We start from the raw sequence: 17,553 nt of genomic DNA, 5'->3' as shown, positions 1-17,553 counted from the left end.
TATTTCCATGTGATGAAAAATGAGAACAAATAACAAATTTAGGTAAGAAAAAAATTATCACCTATCTAATTCATGCCACTAAGATATAAAATGTTTCATATTGTTTTTGAATTTTTTGTTGTTCTTTTGCATTAATAAATAATACGATGTTCTACTTTTTTTATTTCTTAGCGTAAAAAATGGGTACCAATAAAAAAATTTAAAAAGAATAAAGGAAACCTCTATATGACATACTTCTTATGGGATTCAGACTTTGGATTTCCAAAATCTATAACCAATAGTATATTATTGTTTATCAATGTTATTGAGAAAGTCCTATGTGGCACAAGACAATAGTAAATAATTACTTAATATGACTCTGACCAAAGAAGCTATTTAGATCTTTTGATACTTAGATGTTTTGTTCATTACATGAAGCAATTTATATTTATAGATATGCAAGGGGTGCCTTTTGATCAATAAAGTAGTAATAGTTGTTTTGAATTCATCAATATTAACATCATAAGGTAGAGGTCTCGGCCATGCAACCCTAGGTATATGTGCCTGAGCATAAGTAAAATTAATGTCAACTAAGAAACACATGCCATTGTAATACTTGTATACTATGGGTTTAGGAATTCTAGACCTATTCTTCACCTTTCTCTTGAATTCTTCAAAATAACCACCCATAATTGTCTCAAATTTATCACCCTTCTAGAAAATGAAGTCATTTATGTGCTAGCTTACTCGTTTCTTATTATCCTATACAATGTTTCCAATAATATGAAATGAATTGTAAACATATAATTAAACACATAAAAGCAAAGAACCAAACTTAAACATGTTGTTCATAGACTATCTTATGTTGTCCAAATTGTCTACTAATTATTTTAGTTCTAAATTTTCTAGGTCATAGCTATGGTCCTTCCTTATAATCTTCCACACAATGTCAACAACTACACAGGGCATGATGTCTGGTCGACTAGACTGGTAGAGTTTGTTAGATATAATGATTAATGAATCTATAATTCAGTACCATTTGTCATGATCCTTCCTCTTTATAATTGTATATTAGCTACTGGAAAATTTGATGCTTAGTTAGGTAGGGAGCTTTGTTTATATGTAAATATTTCTTTATTGTAAGGGTTTTTTGGTTGATGGGTGCCCCACCTAATTTTCTTTGGCTTATTTTCAGATCAAGTAGGGGTCATGGCTTATTGCATATATCCACCCCTTATTTCTGATAGGACTATACGAATGATGCCTATCTATTTTTATGATGGGATCTTTGTAGCTATGGACATAATCTGGTTGAAATGTAGATGTATATGCTTTGTATATGTGGGTAATGAATGAAGTTTTTCTTCACTGGTTCTTTTCTCTGAAGCCATTTTGTACCAATTTTATCATTAATATAAATATAAAAATTTTCCCAAAAAATAATAGAATATTAAAAATAAAATGATTAATGAAATTAATAAATGGGTTTCACCACCAGAACAATAGGTGCAATTCAAAGTAAAATATCAATAAAAAAATAGAATGACAAATGAATTTAATAAATGAGTTTCACCACTAGAACAATAGGTGCAATTCAAAGTCAAGTATAAATAGAAACAATATAATGATTAATGAATTTAATAAATGAGTTTCACCACCAAAATAATAGGTGTAATTCAAAGTAATTTTCCTCAAAGAATGTAGGTTAAATGTAAGACATAAAAATTATTGCATACCCAAAAACTACTATTTAATTTAACTAAACTCTCTTGCAAGGCAAAAGATAAAATGAAACTTGTTGAAAGCAAGATAATTAGGCAATCTCATTTCATACTAGCAAAAAAAGGTAATTAAAGCCGAAATTTATTGAAGAAATGAAAAATTTGAAATCCTTTTCATATCTAGAAGTTAAGATTTTTAAACCAAAATGCATTGCAAAATTCATGAACCACTAAGTTTATGGTGAATTCAAATAATACTATAGTCTTTTGAACCATTTAGAATCCCCTACCTTTAGTTTCTTTAGCCTTTTATATTTTGTTCCCTCTAATGAGTACAAATATGGCTTGTTGTATTGATTTAATAAGGCTATTGTCAATCTAAATTTTTAATATAGCATTGTTACTTCATTTATAAAAGATCAAGCATTGATGACTAATTCCTTGTCATCCTCAAGCATAACATTAATCTCATAAACTTTTTTTTTTAATATCGATGGGAGATGAACTACTGAAACAAACCATAGACCATTGAATGATGGAAGAATAAGTGTTAATTATAATACATTTTGACTTCATTTTAAGAGAGAACCCGTCCAATGACTTAAGAGGAATATGTAAATTTATAGTCTCTCATTGTTTTATTATTATCATAACACAATAAGAAAACTTTGGTCAAGCTATATTATTAAATTGTACTAAACTTTTCAAGCAGATCTTTAATAATAAAAAGTTATATTTCTTGAAACAAGTACCTTTAAGACTGTGACAAATGTTGAACACATAAATCTTAAATTTTAAATCTGATTTAAAATAACTGATGCAAAGAAGAATTTGTTTTTGTGCCTTGTAATTTTGAAACTTTTGTATCAACAAAAGTTATTATTTTGAATGACATAGATTATTCTATATACATTTTAGATTCTAATCTTTTCATTGACAAAACACTATTAAAACAATCATCTCAATAGAAAAACGATACAAAGAAAATCCTAAAACAATGAAAGCATTCCTTATTTACAATGCTGATGTAACAAAGAAAATCATGTCTTTTCATATCATCACATAGACCACAATATTCCACAGATTTACTAGAAGTTTTGGACATCTATTTTAATGTTTGTCAGCACTCATACAATGCTCTCCCTATGGTAATGATGTTTATATTTCACATTCAGGTGAAATCGATTTACTATTTTAACACTCATACATAATGCGAGAAGTTTTCATTGTTCACATGCATGAAAGAATCATCTCAAGTCACAATAATGTAATATAATATGCATAATTTTCGTTGTGTAAGGTACAGATAGTATGCATAATTTTCGTTGTGAAATGAAGAAACTAAAATAGTAGGGACAAACTGCTGCAGCACAAAACATACAATTGACGCCATTTATTCATTGAACAAAATTATCACGAGATCATAGATGAATTGATCTAATTATAAGAGATCGGAGGCAGAAAATGTACTACGAAACCCTCTATCAGTAGATTTCTCTCGGATTAAACATTTGACAAATTCTTATATATCACTAAACTGGACACAGCAATTATTACAAACCCAAGAACAGTCATTTCTAACTCGCGCAAGAAACTCGTAAACAAAATGACATAATAAAATATGCATAACGAAACAGTTTGTTTTCTGCAGACATTCCCCTTGAGCGATTGCAGAGTGATGGCGGCTTCATTCTGACATGCATATATAATCAAACAGATTGTTTGCTGGAGGCTTTCTCCTTGAGCGAAGTGACAACGTTGTGCATGTTTGTTCGATGGACTTAGCAATGATTACTGGTCAGAACCCGACTAATTTCCTCAACATTAGACCTAATCCGATTGCCTTCTTCCTCCATCATCACGGCTCGTACAGCTCTAGCTATGTCCTCCTTAGTCAAAGAACCATCTTCATCATTTCTGCTGACCTCCACTCCCATCTTCAGCTCCTGATCAGAAATGAACCGAGCAGTTAACCCCTGCTCGTACTGGATTGGTAGAGCAACAAAAGGCACTCCAAACCTCAGCCCTTCTGTAACGGAATTCCATCCACAGTGTGAAAGAAATGCACCAGTCGAAGGATGGTTCAAGATGTGCATTTGAGGCGCCCACTCTGTCACCAAGAGTCCTCTTCCACGAGGCGTACAATCTTCATAGACTTGCTGCATCTCAGCCGCCGATCTGCCAAGGAGAACACAGAGGAATGGAATATCAGTTTCCTCCAAACCGAGCAGGAGAGCATTGAGCTGTCGGGCAGTGAGAAGGCGTTCACTACCGAACGACACAAACACAACAGTACGAGCGGACTGCTTGTCAAGCCACGCCAAGCAAGAATCAGCAGCAGGGCGTGGGGGTAGGCTGGGCATGAAAATCCCCACTGGGAACATCAATCTCCCGGTGCTTCCTTGAAAATAGTCAGCAAATTTGACTTCCAACTCAAGGCAAGTGTTGCAAACCGTTGCCCAGCTCTTCTAAACAGAGAGGGAAACACGCTCCATGAAGCTGAGGCCCTCGCCAAAACCATGTTCCTTGTTTTGATACAAGGGAAGCATGTTCTGCGCTTCAAAGGGTCGGTTGCGGACGACGAAAGAGGGGAATCCCATTGGCGGTACACACAGATCTTCGGCAGTCGGGATTTGGGGCAGTCCATGCCTGTGCTGCCCCGTTAAGAATCTCATCGAAATCAAGTTGATTACCGCGAAATTTACAGTGGGAATTCCCGACTTGGCGGCAACACGAGGAGTCCAGTAGATCGTCGTATCATGTATGACAAAATCAGGGGAGAGCAGTTTCAGCAGCGCTCCGAATGGCTGCTAGCAAAGATCAAGGGCTTGGAAGAGCAGCGGTATTAAGTCTGTCCTTCCCATCTCGGATAAACCTGCCGTGGATTCAATGCCTACGGGCAGGCCGTCCACAGATGGCAATGGAATCTCCACGGGCTCAATTCCAGGCGTCGACAACATCTTGCTTTTAATCCGTGCAACGTTGAGAGGAGTGGAGACAAAGGAAATTCTGAGGCCATATGTGAGAAGGCTCTTGGCGAGCTCTAAGAAAGGAGTTATATGGCCGTGGGCAAGCCAAGGGAACATTACCACATGAAGCTGTTGATGATCCGCCATTGTCTACAATTGCAGCTTATTTGCAGTAACCAGTGATCAGTTCCCAACCATCGTATACGAGACAGTATTGGCTATCCAGCCACCAAAACAGCAGTTTCTGTATACCTTTTTACAACTTGATTAAAAAAAAAACCAAGTCCTCCCTTGGTATGATTAACCATTTTTGTGCATAGCCACTTACGGAACACAGTATTTCTATCACCTTATGGTCTGAACGGCGATTCAGATTTTAATAACACGGCAGTCATTTCAATGGTACGACTCAAGTGGTCCACATGACTTGAAAGTAAATAAAGATGTGATGCACATTTTATTTATATCATTGCACTCCCAAATAGCCATCTTTGCTTTTTTATAGTGGCCGACATGTTACTAGAAGTTGGGCAATGGGTTAATCGTAATTCTCCCATATGCTTATGCATGTATATATCATGCTAACACCATCATACTCTACAAAAGTCCTGTTTCACAGCCAAGCATAGGATTAGGGTACGAAAAAGAAATAGTAGCAAAACTTACATTTGGAGAATATATAAGAGAGTTAAAAACAAATGTAACTATGCAAAATATATATAAAAGAAAAGTTTTCAAAAATAACTTAATGTCCTCTTGTAAGATGTGTTTTTAAGGTTGAACCAAGTTTGCAGGAAGCGGTTAGGCATAAGAAAGTTTATCACTAATCCAAATGTGGCATTCTCAAGGAAAGCATAACTATCAACATAGTAGCTATTGAGATAGGAACCACGAGAAGAAATGTATGGCATCAAGATCAATACCCTAACTATGAAAACTAAGAAATTAGGAAAACAAAATTTACGAAAATAGTAAGGTAAGTAGAAGTGAAAATATTAGAAAACCCTCATTTTCGATTATGCCTAGCTCTCACCGTCTCATGTATCAAAGGCTAATAAGGTTCCTTAGAGTCACAAAGATAGCAGAATTAGAGACAATACCAATTAAGGGATTTATTACTACACATCTAAATCCCTTCCTAGAATAAAGCCTAATGATGCTAATTCTCACCCCCATTTAGGCACCTATTCTTCCCCCAACAACTCTAGAAGAGAATGGATAATGATATAGCCCAAGAAAAATTGTAGATGAAGCTTAGCTAGAAAATTTTCTATTGAGGCTACCCATAATAGGATTCCATTTCAAACATCGAATAATAACAGGGTTCGTCTTGGTGTAAAAAGTAGCTTCAAACCAACAATTTAAAACTAAGGCAAGAAAAATATAAGACTTCAAGACAACTATCCCTCAATCCCCCTTGGAAACTGTGATCCAAATTATATAGAAGATTAAATGTTTGAAAGTATTTTTTTTCATACTTTCATAAAAAAATTGTATCTTTTTATTTGGCCTTATTGGAGGTCTTGTGCTCAAAATTTTAAGCAAAAAATTTCATCATTCCCTAAAACTGGGTAACTGTAGACTCATTGTTTTTGGGACTAAAGTTAGAGTTTTGAAATCTTCTTTCCAATGATGTAAGCAGTTTCAAAATCTAGGCTCTGTTAGTCTCAAATTGGTTTTGACAAGTGAGCATCTATACACTTAAGTCATTTAATTAGTTCATGCCAAGCACAACATATAAGTTAAAGAATGTTGAGTAAACAGTGAGTGTTGAATCACTCATGTGCCGAGTCATTCAAGTACTGAGAAGATAGTATCTATCGAGTGATTCAGGTGTCAAGCAAGGATTGCATGCTAAGTCATTCAAATGCCAAGTGACAACATTGAAGTTATAGTTAGTGCTGAGCACCAAGGAGTTTAAATGCTGAGTAACACAATTTTGACATAGTTTTTTGTATTGGCACAAATTACTATGTAAACCATTTTAAAGCCAACTTAAGGATTGATTTATGATCTTTTGCTAATAAGGATGAATCTTAAGTATGAATCCCTATGTATTACATGCATCCAATCAATAAAAGAGAAGGTTTAAGTGGCAATAAGAGTGAATCATAGTCATTGATTCATACTTAATCCTAAGTCACCTAAGTCTTCTTAAGGAGGACAAACCCTAAATGTTTTAAGAGAAGAGAAGTGTAGAGAAGGAGAGTTTGCATGCACAAATAGGACATTCATGGTGACCAAGGTATTATGATTTAAGTTTCATTACTAAATCAATTAAAGGATAATAGAGGAAATAAAATAGTGGACAAAAGAGAGACATATGATCAGAAATGAATAAGTACACATCAGTATAAAGGTTATCTGACATCAAGAAATAGAGTGCTAATCACATAATCATTACTAAGACATTCTAACAGGTGAATCAATTAAATATCTTAATAGAGTATTCCTAATAGGTTGTATTGAAATCCTCTTAGAACAAGTTTCTCACTTAATTGTGAGTTAAATTCCTTTAATCAGGCATACTTCAAATATGGTGTTGAAATCCTTTAACAGGGTAAGACCTAATAATCTTTGTAAGCTTTTAACATGGAAAAAATTTCACAAGGTAGATCATGTTTCATGATTAAGTATTCTAACCTTCATTGGATACACTTTATTACTGCAGTAGTGAAGATTTGTGGGTGTCATCCCCACCCCAGTTTTACCTTCTCATTGGAGTGTTTCTAGGTAAGCATATCTTGTGTCATACATATGTGAATACTTACTTTTTTACATACTTTAGATGTATATGCTTTATATGGTATTTCCATTTACTTGTTAAATTGTGAGATGGATGTATGGTCAATGTTTTTATAGGTAAAAGTTTGAAGCACTAATATTAGCCAATTCTTTGTAAGGGGCTTTGTGATAATATCATCCAATTATTCTTTGGACCTGCAAAACTCAAGATATATGTCACCATTGTTCACTAATTCAGTAATGTAATCATGTCTTATATTTATATGTTTGCTACATTGATGAAAACCATATTTTTTTGATAAAGCAATTGTCGAATTATTATCACAATATATTTTTGTAGTTTCTTCTTGTTGATGCTTTAAGTCTGAAAGTACTCTTCTCATCCACATAGCTTGACAAGCTATTGATGTTGCTACAACATATTCCACTTTAGTGGATGAAAGTGTTAGAACTGGTTGTTTCTTTGATGCCCAAGAGATAGATCATGATCCTAGGTGAAAGATATAGGTTGGAGTACTTTTCTTATCATCAAAGCTACCTACCCAATCACTTTCTATATAACCAATCAGCTTGTAATCATTTGAAGGTGCATATAAGATTCCAAAATTATTTGTTCCAACTATATATAGAAAAATTCTCTTTCCAACTTTCTAATGATTTTCTTTTGGTTTGTTTGTGAATCTAGAAATGAGACTGACTCCATACATTATGTTAGGCCTTGTAGATGTCAAGTATAAAAGACTACCAACTAATCTTTTGAATAAAGTTGCATCTACATTAGAGCTTTCATCATTCTTGCTAAGTTTTAAATCCAATGCAACTGATGTAGGGGATGAATTCACATTTTTCATTTTAAATCTTTTCAACTAATTAGTAGCATAATCACTTTGACAAATGAAAATACCTTGATCATTTTTATTTACTTCTATCCCAAGATAATAGATCACGAGTCTCAAATCAATCATATCAAATTCATTTTTCATGGCTGCCTTGAAATTGTTAATTGACATATTATTGGTGAATATCAAATCATCTACATATAAGAAAACTATCAATATTTCTCCTTCGTTGCTCACTTTGACATACAAATTTGGTTCATAGCCACACTTACTTAAACCATTATTCACAAAATAAGAGTCTATTTTTCTGTACCAAGCTCTAGGAGCTTGCTTCAAGCCATATATTGCCTTTTTCAGCTTGTATACTTTATGTTCTTCTCTCAAAGTTTCATACCCCTGTGGCTTTTTTATATACACTTCTTCTAAAATCCATCCAAAAATGTTGATTTCACGTCCATCTAATAGACCTTCCAATTATTTTGGGCTGCTATGGATAAAACCATTCTAATATTGTCTAATCTTGCCATGGATGCAAATGTCTCACTATAGTCTATACCTGGTTGTTGTGTGAAGCCTTTGGCTCCTAGTCTTTCCTTATATTTCTCTACTTTTCCATCAGCATTATACTTTGTTTTGTAAACCCACTTAACTCCAATCACATCCTTGCCTTCAGGAACATCTAATAAATTCCAAGTTTCATTCTTTTCTATTGCCTAAATTTCTTCATCCATGACTGAAATCCATTTGTCATCTTTAACAACATCTTCAAAATAAATTTGATCAGCTTGTGCTAAGAGTACATAATTAATGCATAAATCATCATTTTCAGCCTCTTATAATTCATCATATATGTCTCTAAGGCTTTGTGTCTTCCTTGAAGTATTTATAGACCTTGATCTTAGTGATGCAAGTGTTGGATTAGAAGACTCACTACTATTAGTGCTTGCCAAAGTAGTAGTGTTTTGAGTGGTAGGTACCCTTGTGGATGTCTTGGGAACATTTTTGTGTGTTGTAGAATGCACATCTTGAGTTTCATTTTCTTCACTTTCTTGTGGAACACTAGCTCCAACCGTAGTTGACTTATCCATGCTACCATCCCATGCCTCTTGTTCTACAAACTCAACATCATGACTTATTATTAACTTCTTTATGATGGGATTGTATAGCCTATATACCTTGGATTATTCACTATATCCCACAAATATACACTTCTCTCCTCTATCATCTAATTTTTGTCTCACTTATTTAGGTACCAATGAGTATGCCACACAACCAAATACTCTCAAATGTGCTATATTGTGCTTCCTTTTGCTCCAAGATTCTTTCGATGTTTTATTTATTACTACTTTTGTCGGACATCTATTTAGTATGTATGCTGAACATGCAACTATTTCAGCCCAATACTCATTTGGTAAGTGTTTCTCCTTTAACATACTTCTTGTCATCTCCATAATTGTTCTATTTTTTCTTTCAGCTACTCCATTTTGTTCTGGAGTCTACCTTGTTGTAAATTGTTTTTGTATGCCATTTTCTTTGCAAATTTAGAAATTCATTTGATATGTATTCTCCACCTTGATTAATTCTTAATGTTTTGATAGAGTATCCACTTTCTTTCTCAAAATTTCCTTGAATTCTTTAAAACCAACAAATACATCTAATGTATACTCCACAAAATAAACCCAAACTTTTCTGCTAAAGTCATTAGTAAATGTCAGGAAATAAAGTTTTCTACTTAAGGATAGTGTTTGCATTAGCCCACAAAGATTTCAATGAACTATCTCAAGTGAATGTTTTTCTCTATAAGACTTTCTAACTAGAATTTTTTTCTCTATGTTGCTTTGTCAAAATGCAACTCTCATATGTTGTCTTAAATGACTCTATTGATGAAAACCCACAAACCATTTATTTCTTATATAAGAGTTGTAACCCCTTTAAGTTTAAATGGCCAAATATTAAATGCCATAGCCAAGATTCATTTTTGTATGAAGCTTTAAAATCTTATTCAACTACCTTTTGCAATTTTTTTTGCTCTAAGAATAGTTCACTTTGGATTTTAAGTGGGAACATTCTATTTTGGGTCATTTCAACTTTTGCAATCAGCCTGTTGCTTGGTTTTTATCTAGAATCACACATTCACCATTTTCAAAATGTATTCTATATCCCTTTTGCACTAATTGCCCAATGCTTATGAGATTATGTTGCAATCCAAGAACATAATATACATCAAGAATTTTCTTTTCTTCACCTTTTGTAGTTCTTATGCTAATTGACCCTTTTCCCATGACTAGAACTTGATGATCATACCCCAACTTAACCTATGATTTTATTGATTCATCTATTGTTGGGAATATCTCTTTAGTCCCACTCGTATGGTTACTACAACCACTATCTAAGAACTAGACTTCTTTAGAACTCTCTTGTGCAACATTGCATGTTTTCAAGATGTTGTTTTGCTCACTAGTGTTGGGCTGATTTTAATTTGTAAAATGTGCCTTTTTCCTATTCATGTCATACTGTCTTTTTCTACACTCAGATGCAAAGTGCCCAAATTTATCAAAATAATGACATTGATGTTAGATTTTTCATATCTTTCTCCTTGATGATGGTTGTTAGGATGGTCCCCCCCCCCCCCCCCCCCCCCTTCCTCTTGTATATGTGAAATGGTTTTGTGAGGCTGGTGTTGGTCTTCTACTCTAAAATTGTGGATATCCTCTTCCTCCTCTTGATGTAAAACATCCTCTACCTCTGTTGTAATATGATCTTCCTCTTGTTCTTCCAAATGAAAGTTGATTCTTGACAACATTCTCCAATGATGAAGTTCTCAATGGCTGAAACTCTTGACCCCAAAGGTTTCTCCATAAGTTCAAATCTAATTTACTATCCCCATTACATGACTAAAGAATGAATCTATTGAATCTAAATTTTTCATTTGTAAGTTTTCAAAATCTCTTCTAAGATTTTATAACTTTGAAGTTTTTACCTTGCGTATGCCTTGGTACATTGATTGAAAATTGTCCCATGCTTTCTTTGAGCTTATGGCAACAACTACCTTTGGAAATATTTCTTCCTTCACTATTTTCTAAATAAATAGCAATGCCATAGCATCCTTTTTCCTATTTTCCTTTAATAAATCCTTTTTAACTTGTGAAAGAGCTTGATAGGCCTGCTAGTTTGCTAGTTCAAAGAACCAACTTTCAACAAAATCCCAAACATCTTAAAAACAAAATAGAGTTCTCATTTTTATGCTCCGATAATCATAATTTTTGCCATTAAAAGTTGGAATTTATGGCTATGAAATACTTCCACTAGTTCCTATAATGATTTAATAGTAAATACTTTCTGTCTTGTAAAACTATATACCCTTTCTCTTCCTTCCTCAAACATCAACTATAATATCCTTCTTAAATCTTCAATTTTGTTCTCATTTTTCCTTCGCCCACAATGACATCTGCCCATAAAAACAATGTCTAGATCTTCTACAAGCTCTAATACAACTTTTTTGAAGTAGAGAACATAAACAATAAAAATAAAGTCATAGATTTAAGAAATTCATACTCACACAATAACAAAAAGAAAACACAAAACCATTAACTTTTTAGTAAAATAGTAGTGCTAACATTATATAGAAAATTAATACTTCAGTAATACTTCAATTTCATTGATATATGCCAAGATTCTTCTATTACATTAAGCATTAGATCTCTATTAGAGCTAGCATTCAATCAAACTTTTTCTTCTTTCATAGTATCCAAAAATAGAGCATTTTCATTAAAATGTCTTTTCCAAAAATAGATAAGAAACTTCAAGAAGATAATTATTAAAGAGTCTAGATGCATGATTCACAAAACTGGAAAGTTTGGAAAGATCCACAATGAAGGCAATAAAGATGTGGTTGAGGTAGTTGAATGAATGTTTGGTAGTGGAGATTAAAAACTGCCAGGTTGAAAGCCACATGATCCAATAGAGTGAAGGCAAACGAAATTCTAAGCTCATATGTGAGGAGGCTCTTGGTGAGCTCTAAGAAGGGAGTTATATGGCTATGTGCAAGCCAAGGAAACATTACCACATGAAGCTAGTGATGATCAGCCATTGTCTACAATTATAGCTTATTTGTAGTAATTAGTGAGTAGTTCCCAAGCATTTTATATGAGGCACAATATTGGCTATCCAGCCATGAAACCAACATTTTCTATGTACCTTTTTCCAACTTGATTGACAAAAAAACCAAGTCCTCCCTTCGTATGATTAAACATTTATGTGGTTGTATAGCCACTTATGAGACACTGTATTTTTATCACCTAATGGTCAGAACAATGATTTAGATTTTAATAACACGACAGTCATTTAAATGATATGAATCAAGTGGTCCACAAGACTTGAAAGTAAGTAAAGATGTGATGCACATTTTATTTATATCATTGCACTCACAAATAGCCATCTTTTCTTTTTTATAGTGGCCAACATGTTACTAGAAGTTGGGCAAATGGTAAATCATAATTCTCCCATATACTTATGCATCTATATATCATGTTAACACCATCGTACTTTACAAAGTTCTTGTTTCAGAGTCAAGCATAGGATTAGGGTACAACAAAGAAATAGTATTAAAAATTACATTTGGAGAATATATAAGAGAGTTAAAAAAAAATGTAACTATGCAATATATATATAGAAGAATTTTTTTCAAAAATAACTTAATGTCCTCTTGTAAGATGTTCTTTTAAGGTTGATGTTTTACATTTTTGTGGTTGACTTTATATGAAAGTCTATTTTTTCACTTATTTTATAAAAAATTATATGTATTTTAAATTTGTATAAAAATAAAATAAGTGATATTGAAAAGAAAAAAAAATGGTCCCGTGACAAAACATGTACTCTAGTGTGAAGATTTATGCACCCTGAAACTTGCGAAGAGGGTAAAAGTACAAAGTTATTGTCACCTTTCAGGCTGACTTATTAGAACGATTGAATTTGAGTATTTCTATGTAAAAATGATTTTTTTTGAAACATATGATTTAGATAAATTCATTCTAGCTAAGTTATATATGGTCTCACACTTTTCTAATTGGAAATATCTATTAAATGCATACTTTATACTAGTTTGTATCCAATTACTAAAGAAATACAATTATTTGAGAAAAGTGGTGTTTCAATAACTCTTACTATTTTTAATGGTACTTTTTAATAACATATAAACACCATTTTATAGAGCTTAGAGTAAAAAATATTCTCATATAGAATTTGCAGTGTTTTAATTAGATATAGTATATGGTAATTAAAAAATTCTACAAGCTTGCATTTTAACACTCGAAAAGATATCGATTTTGAGAAAGAAAATAATAATAAATGATATCAATTTGTTTTTAAAAATTATATAAAATTCTAGAGGAGAGAAGCTTCTTTTAGGATGTATACATTTTTTCCTAATTAGAATAGATTTGTTTCGAAAAATGTGGTGGCAGATGAAAACTTTTAATTTTAGGAGAGTTGAAATTTGAATCATTATAAAAGAAAAAACATGGGTCTAAAGCCATTCTTTTAAAAATTGTTCTAGCTATATATGTTATCTATAACATACTCTGAGATCAAAGGGAAATAAATTTATTTCCATATAATTTTGTGGTGGGAGCTAGAACCCTATTTTTCAGTATTTTTCAATAGCTAAAAAATAATCTATTAAAATTACAAAAAAGTATCAATTCTTTGTCCAAATAATTATTAAAAATTATAATTGTAAAATTCATCCATTTCTACACATTTCTTTAGTTTACTTCATTTTCAATTCAAAATAATTATACCAATTTCATATCATTGAAGGTGAATAGTTATACTTTTTTTAGCCTTTTCCTTTACAAAAGGGTGACACAGGTTTCTGCTTTTGCCAAAGAACAAAGCATATTAGGCAAAACATGATCCCTATCTATAATAGATTTGAAATATGGTGATCAGTTCAAAGAATGCCAATCTAAAAGGACCGAGTTTCAACAAGAAGTTATCTTCAAGTAAAAGCACAGATCTGTGTCACCGTTTGTGATACCAAAACCTGTTTTGGTCACATCTCACTTCTCTATGAAAACTCAAATTTTTTCAAAAACTAAAAATACCCTTTTATAGATCTCAGATTCAATATCATAATTATACAATTTTTTGAGTGTTTTAATTAGTTATAATATGTTATAATGTCAAAATATTATAAGTCGACATTTCAACATTTCAGAAGATGCTCCCTCAAAAAGGGAAAAAAAATAGTCAAACATATCAATAAAATTGAAAAATTATATTTTTCTCTAGAGGAGAGAATCCTCTTCATGAATATGTAATTTTTTTTCAAGAAGGTATATATTTGATAGGGAAGTTTTGATGGGAGGAAAAATCTGTTGGATTCTCATAAGGTCAAACTTGAGTACTTATAACAAAGAAAATATACATCAAAAATAATAATTTTTTTTTTTCACTAGCTATACATGTCATCTATAAGATATTTCAAATCAGAACAAAAAAAGATGATTTGCATATACTTGTTTTACAGGAACTACACCCTATATTTTTACAGTTAAAAAAGGGACTTCAAAATAAAATCAAATGAATAAATTCTTACTTTAAAAAATAATAAAAATTATAGGCATAAAATTCATCCAATTATACACATTTCATCAGTTTACATCATCTTCATATTTAAAACACAAATACCATTTTTTTTGTCATTAATGTTGAACTGTCACATTCTGATATCATGTTTCTTTATAAAAGGTGACACACGTTTGTGCTTTTACCCCTTCTTCATCTCTATACACCTTTAATAATTTTTAAAAGCATGAGGGGAAATCATCTATCAATAGGCCCAAAGAACACTTTGCCAAAACCAAGTATGCATGAAGTGGTCAAGCTAAAGAAATTTTATTACTAATGTAAATGATGTATTCTCATGGAAAGGATAGCTATCAACATAGTAGCTATTGACATAGAAACCACAAGAAAAAGGTATGTATCAAGATGAATACCCTAACTATGAAAACAAAGAAATGAGGAAAAGAAAATGTATGAAAAGAGTAAGGTAAGAAGAAGTAAAAATATTAGAGAACCCTCATTGTCAATTATGTATAGCTCTCACAATCTCAGGTATCAAAGGCTAATAGAGTTCCTTTAAGTCACAAAGATAGTAGAATCAGAGATAATACCAATTAAGAGAATTAAGACTATACATCTAAACCCCTTAATAGAATAAAGCCAGACAATGTTAATTCCCACCTCCCATTTAGGCACTTATTCTTCCCCACAAGAATGATACAAGAGAATTGATAATGATACAGCCTAAGAAAAACCATAGAAGAAACTTACCTAACAAATTTTCTATTGAGGTTATGTACAATAGGATTCTATTTCAAAAATTAAATAGTAACATAGTTCCTCTTGGCATGAAAAATAGCTTCAAACATACAATTTGTAGCTAAGGCAAGAAAAATATAGGACATCCAGTTAATTCTCCCTTATTGCCCCCTAGAAATCATCTAGTAATACCCAATCTTAATTAGTTTGTTTTAATAAATATTATCATGTCAATAATATAGGACTCCACCCTATCTACTATATAGATAGACCAAAAGATTTGGCAACTTAAAAATAATAATGGGGGCTCTGGTAGATACTCAGAAAAAGACAAGGTTAATGGAGGCCTCTCATAATAGAAGAAAGCAAGCACTAGGTGTTAGCAATAACACCAACCAAGAAATTTCAATGAAAATCATAGCAAGAAGGAAAATATTACAATTATTAGTGATAAACATAGTAAAGATTATTGGTTTGAATGCAATGAGCTTGAGATCCATTCATATTGGAATTTTCCTAAAAAAAAGAATCCAAAATTTGTAAAATGGTTAAAATCTTTCAATAGTGACCAGGTGAGTATCTCCCCTCTATCAAATAGCTTAATTGATTTACAATGTAAAAGTAAGAGAATTAGAGATGAAATACTTTCATAACATTTTATTATTATAATAAAGGATTTAGCATTAAATTGATAAACTAGATAGCTAATTTTGATGAAAATTTTGCTAGTTTATTATATTTTCCAACATGGGTAGTATTCAAATCTATCCTAGTAGAAATATTACACTTTCACACATTGAAATGCATTGGGAACTTATTACTATTTTTTTATAAATCGAAGCTAATTATATAAATTCTAATGAAGTCAAAATCCTAGCAAACATCAAAGTTGGTTTACAAGAACATAATCTTCTCAAAATTATAACTAATAGGTCCATATACAAGTTAAATTACACAAAATTTAAAGGTTAAATTTAGAAGATAAACCTCCTTGATTATAATCCGAAAAGGACTTCAAATGACTCAAGCTATAAATGTATTTCCAACAACACATAACTAAAAAAAGCATTCTAAAAGCTAACCAACTATAATAGGGATAAGGATGAAAATATAATACTAGTAAATCAAGAAGATGGGATGATAAATAGAATTAAACTAACATCTTAGACCAATAGAAATAAATAAATAAATTTGTTCGTTAGGAAAATGTATTTTACAAAATAAGTAGTAGAAGAAGGAAAATTAGTAGAAGGAAATGTAAATCTGGCACATAGTTTTGATCTCCATCCTAATAATAGTGAGGATATTGAGGAAGTAGAAATAAGGAAGGAGGATGCAAAGAAGGGCCAAGATTCCATCTATCATTTTAACATCAATAAGGTTACACCACATGAAATAGAATATATAGAATGTAGAGACCAAGATGAGGCACCAATGATAATCTAAAATGTGTTGGAACCATAAGAGGAGTAAATGAGAGGGGAGGGGTGAATTAGTCATCCATCCATCACTTTTTCCACATAAGAAATTAATGCAATTTTATCATCTTCATCAGACTCTTCTTTCATAGCAACATAGACAACTTCATTATCGTTCTTTTCAGATTCATTATCAAAATTTTCTTCAACTACATAACAATATTTCTTACCTTTTTCATCCTTGCCCTTTTTTTAGTCTTTTTCATCTCTTCTTTTTTGTAGTTGCTTTCCTTATTTTCATCTGTATCTTCTTTGTTAGGATATTTAGAAACAATATGACCAACTTTGTTGCATGAAAAACACGTGATAAGTAATTTACCTTTGTATTTACCTCTTCATCTTTCAAACCTTCTTGCAATGAGGGCTTCAAGTTCATCAATCTCATCATCAAAACTATCACTTTCACACTTCGCATATTTTCTTTTCTTCTTATTAAGAATCTATTGTGATTTGAAAGAAAATTCAATGGTAGTAGGTGCATAGTTATCAAAATTAG

General features: G+C 32.0%; 2 protein-coding genes across 2 annotated transcripts; both read right to left on the bottom strand.

The window, feature by feature from the left end:
- Positions 1 to 3,064: 3,064 nt before the first annotated feature.
- On the bottom strand, positions 3,065 to 4,375 carry LOC149528752 (putative UDP-rhamnose:rhamnosyltransferase 1). Its single transcript, XM_089808068.1, has 2 exons — positions 4,189 to 4,375; positions 3,065 to 4,101 (listed from the first exon to the last, which is right to left on the bottom strand). The coding sequence occupies exons 1-2, from the start codon at positions 4,373 to 4,375 to the stop codon at positions 3,482 to 3,484; spliced, it is 807 nt and encodes a 268-aa protein (XP_089664194.1). The 3' UTR covers positions 3,065 to 3,481.
- A 135-nt stretch (positions 4,376 to 4,510) lies between these two features.
- On the bottom strand, positions 4,511 to 4,816 carry LOC149528751 (anthocyanidin-3-O-glucoside rhamnosyltransferase-like). The gene has a single exon (XM_089810666.1). The coding sequence runs from the start codon at positions 4,814 to 4,816 to the stop codon at positions 4,511 to 4,513; it is 306 nt and encodes a 101-aa protein (XP_089666792.1).
- Positions 4,817 to 17,553: the final 12,737 nt, after the last annotated feature.

This window comes from Cupressus sempervirens, chromosome 11 (assembly GCF_028749045.1).
Source record: "Cupressus sempervirens isolate cs-2001-9-10 chromosome 11, ASM2874904v1, whole genome shotgun sequence".
NCBI lineage: Eukaryota > Viridiplantae > Streptophyta > Pinopsida > Cupressales > Cupressaceae > Cupressus > Cupressus sempervirens.
The sequence above is the reverse complement of the archived record's forward strand: the minus strand, read 5'-3'. Positions and strand labels throughout refer to the sequence as shown.